Source organism: Empidonax traillii, unplaced genomic scaffold (assembly GCF_003031625.1).
Source record: "Empidonax traillii isolate 1590-97213 ecotype Southwest subspecies unplaced genomic scaffold, ASM303162v1 scaffold939:size232133, whole genome shotgun sequence".
Classification (NCBI taxonomy): domain Eukaryota; kingdom Metazoa; phylum Chordata; class Aves; order Passeriformes; family Tyrannidae; genus Empidonax; species Empidonax traillii.
The window spans coordinates 32,329-34,624 of record NW_020956132.1 but is presented as its reverse complement, the minus strand read 5'-3'; the positions used below and the strand labels follow the sequence as shown (position 1 = coordinate 34,624).

Here is a 2,296-nt window from a genome sequence, read left to right as displayed (position 1 = left end):
ACTTACATATCAGCTATTCAGAAAATAGTCCCAAAGAGACTCTTTAATTTAAACTGTCTGATGTTCTTTTGGCAGTTGTAGTGAAACCAAGCGATTTGTTCTCCAGAAAACTTGGACATAGTTTCATAGTTTCAGTTCAAAGAAAAGGGAGGAGGTGGATTATTTTCTGTGTCTTTTTTTTTTTTTTTTAAGGTGGACTGTACAACAATTTACTCAGTTACTGTCAAACAAACAGTATTTTTTCTGGAAATTATTACAATTAACTATTGCACTCCTTTCAAAAAGCCTAGCACCTCTTAAATAGCAGGAAACCTTGTTTGTCCACAAAAACTTACACACAGTGAAATTAATAAATACCATATCTGTTTCCAAAAGCAATTTTTATTCACACAATTCAGTGGAATTAAATGAGTTAGATGAAATTTTTCCAAACTAAATCCTTTGCTTCAATCTAAAACTCAGATATATTCTCAGAAAAAGCATAATGGAAATATGAATAAAAAAATTTAGTTTAACTTAGCAAAATAAAACTGTCTTTGACTGGTTGGAGACAGAAGTACTCTCAGATAAGTCTTCATAAACTTCTTCAGGTAATGAGTTCTAGAAATGGTGTTTACTGAAAGGAAAATGCTACTAAGAAAAATACTGTCCCTTATTTAAAGTTTCTTTCAAAGTCATTGTCTGTTCTTTTCACTGTCATTAGGTCTGGAAAAAGTACCAAAAGACCTTCCTCCAGACACAACTCTGCTGGACTTACAGAACAACAAAATTACTGAAATTAAAGAAGGAGATTTCAAGAATCTGAAGAATCTTCATGTAAGTCTATAAATGAACTGGCATTTGTCAACAAAAATGGGGAGAAAATGTGATTTTGGCCTGGCACTGTGATTTTTAAGGAAAACTGATGAAATACTCTGTGATCTTTCTCCACCAGCCCAGCCTTCTTAGTTCCTTTCCCGTTCTTCTTCTGCAAATTCTCTTTTCATACAACAGAAGTTTTTCATCTTTTTTCAACTCTTCATACCTGTCTTGCCTCCATTCATTCTCCTGATCTCCATCATAACTTCTCTCACCTATTTATTTATGTTGTCAGTCTCTTTGGGACAGTGACTTGGTTATTTCCATCTCAACCCCACCACCTCACTCACTTATTACTGTATTCCTTCCCCTCCCACCTTTGAGCTCACAGAGATTTTTATGTGTCATGTTTGTCAGCAGATTTTTTGTACTAATTTTAGCTCAAGAATTTTTCCAAAGCACTCTTCTGTCCCCTGCACTACAATAAAATTGTGTATTTCCAACAGCATTCTCCATCCTCATCCTGCTTTACCTGCCAGTCTTTTCCAACACTGCTGTCTGGTTTGATCTTTGCTGAAATATTTTCCCTTCTGGTTTCTGTGACTGCTTCATTTTTTCTGGTTCACCTCTTCTTTTCCAAGTTTCCATCAGACAACTACCTTCCTCTGTTTCTAAATTTCTTTTACTCTGTCTGAGGTCCTCCTCCCTGTCCACAGTTTTACAATTTATACCTCATACTCTTGCTTCAGTTTTGTTGAAATATCTTTCTTTACAGATCAGAAAAAAGCTATTACTTCTCTGCCTTTGAAAGTAATACCCTAGCTCAGTAATATGTCTGAAAATATTATTTTTCCAGAACTTCAACAACTGTTTATTCTGTGTATTACTCCATTTGATCCTTTATTATTATAAACAATGATTATTTGGCTTTGCTTTCCTGGTACTTCACAACCTCCTATTCTATTCTATTCTATTCTATTCTATTCTATTCTATTCTATTCTATTCTATTCTATTCTATTCTATTCTATTCTATTCTATTCTATTCTATTCTATTCTATTCTATTCTATTCTATTCTATTCTATTCTACACTATACTATGCTATTGCTTCATAAACAAGAAGCTAACTCCCACTTTTTGTCCATTACTGGTGCCAATACCATCAAACAAATAAACAATGTTTCCAACTAGAATTTGCCATCAGCCACTTGTATGTGGGAAAAAAATGCTACAAATATTTACCTGCTTACTTTCTTCCCAAGTTCCTCTTAAATATTTGTTTCAATGCAATATCAAGAAGATAACAGAAGCTGTGAGTTAAGCCATTGCGAACTATTTTATCTTACTGATGTTAACTCTAAGGGATTTTCTCTTTCTTTCTCCTCTTTCTTTCTCTCTCTCTTTCTTCTCTTTCTTTCTCTCTTTCTTTCTTTTTTCTTTCTTTCTTTCTTTTCTTTCTTTCTTTCTTTCTTTCTTTCTTTCTTTCTTTCTTTCTTTCT

The 2,296-nt window shown here is 33.4% G+C and overlaps 1 protein-coding gene across 2 annotated transcripts in view; it reads left to right on the top strand.

Annotated features, from left to right (window-relative positions):
* DCN (decorin) overlaps positions 1 to 2,296 on the top strand; it is a 39,436-nt gene that overhangs the window by 20,116 nt on the left and 17,024 nt on the right. Inside the window, exon 3 of one of the 2 annotated variants that reach the window (XM_027903162.1) lies at positions 704 to 816. The exons of the other annotated variant lie outside the window; for it this stretch is intronic. Within the exon in view, the coding sequence (XP_027758963.1) occupies positions 704 to 816 (113 nt within the window). The remainder of the gene's footprint in view (positions 1 to 703; positions 817 to 2,296) is intronic. 2 annotated transcript variants of the gene reach the window in all.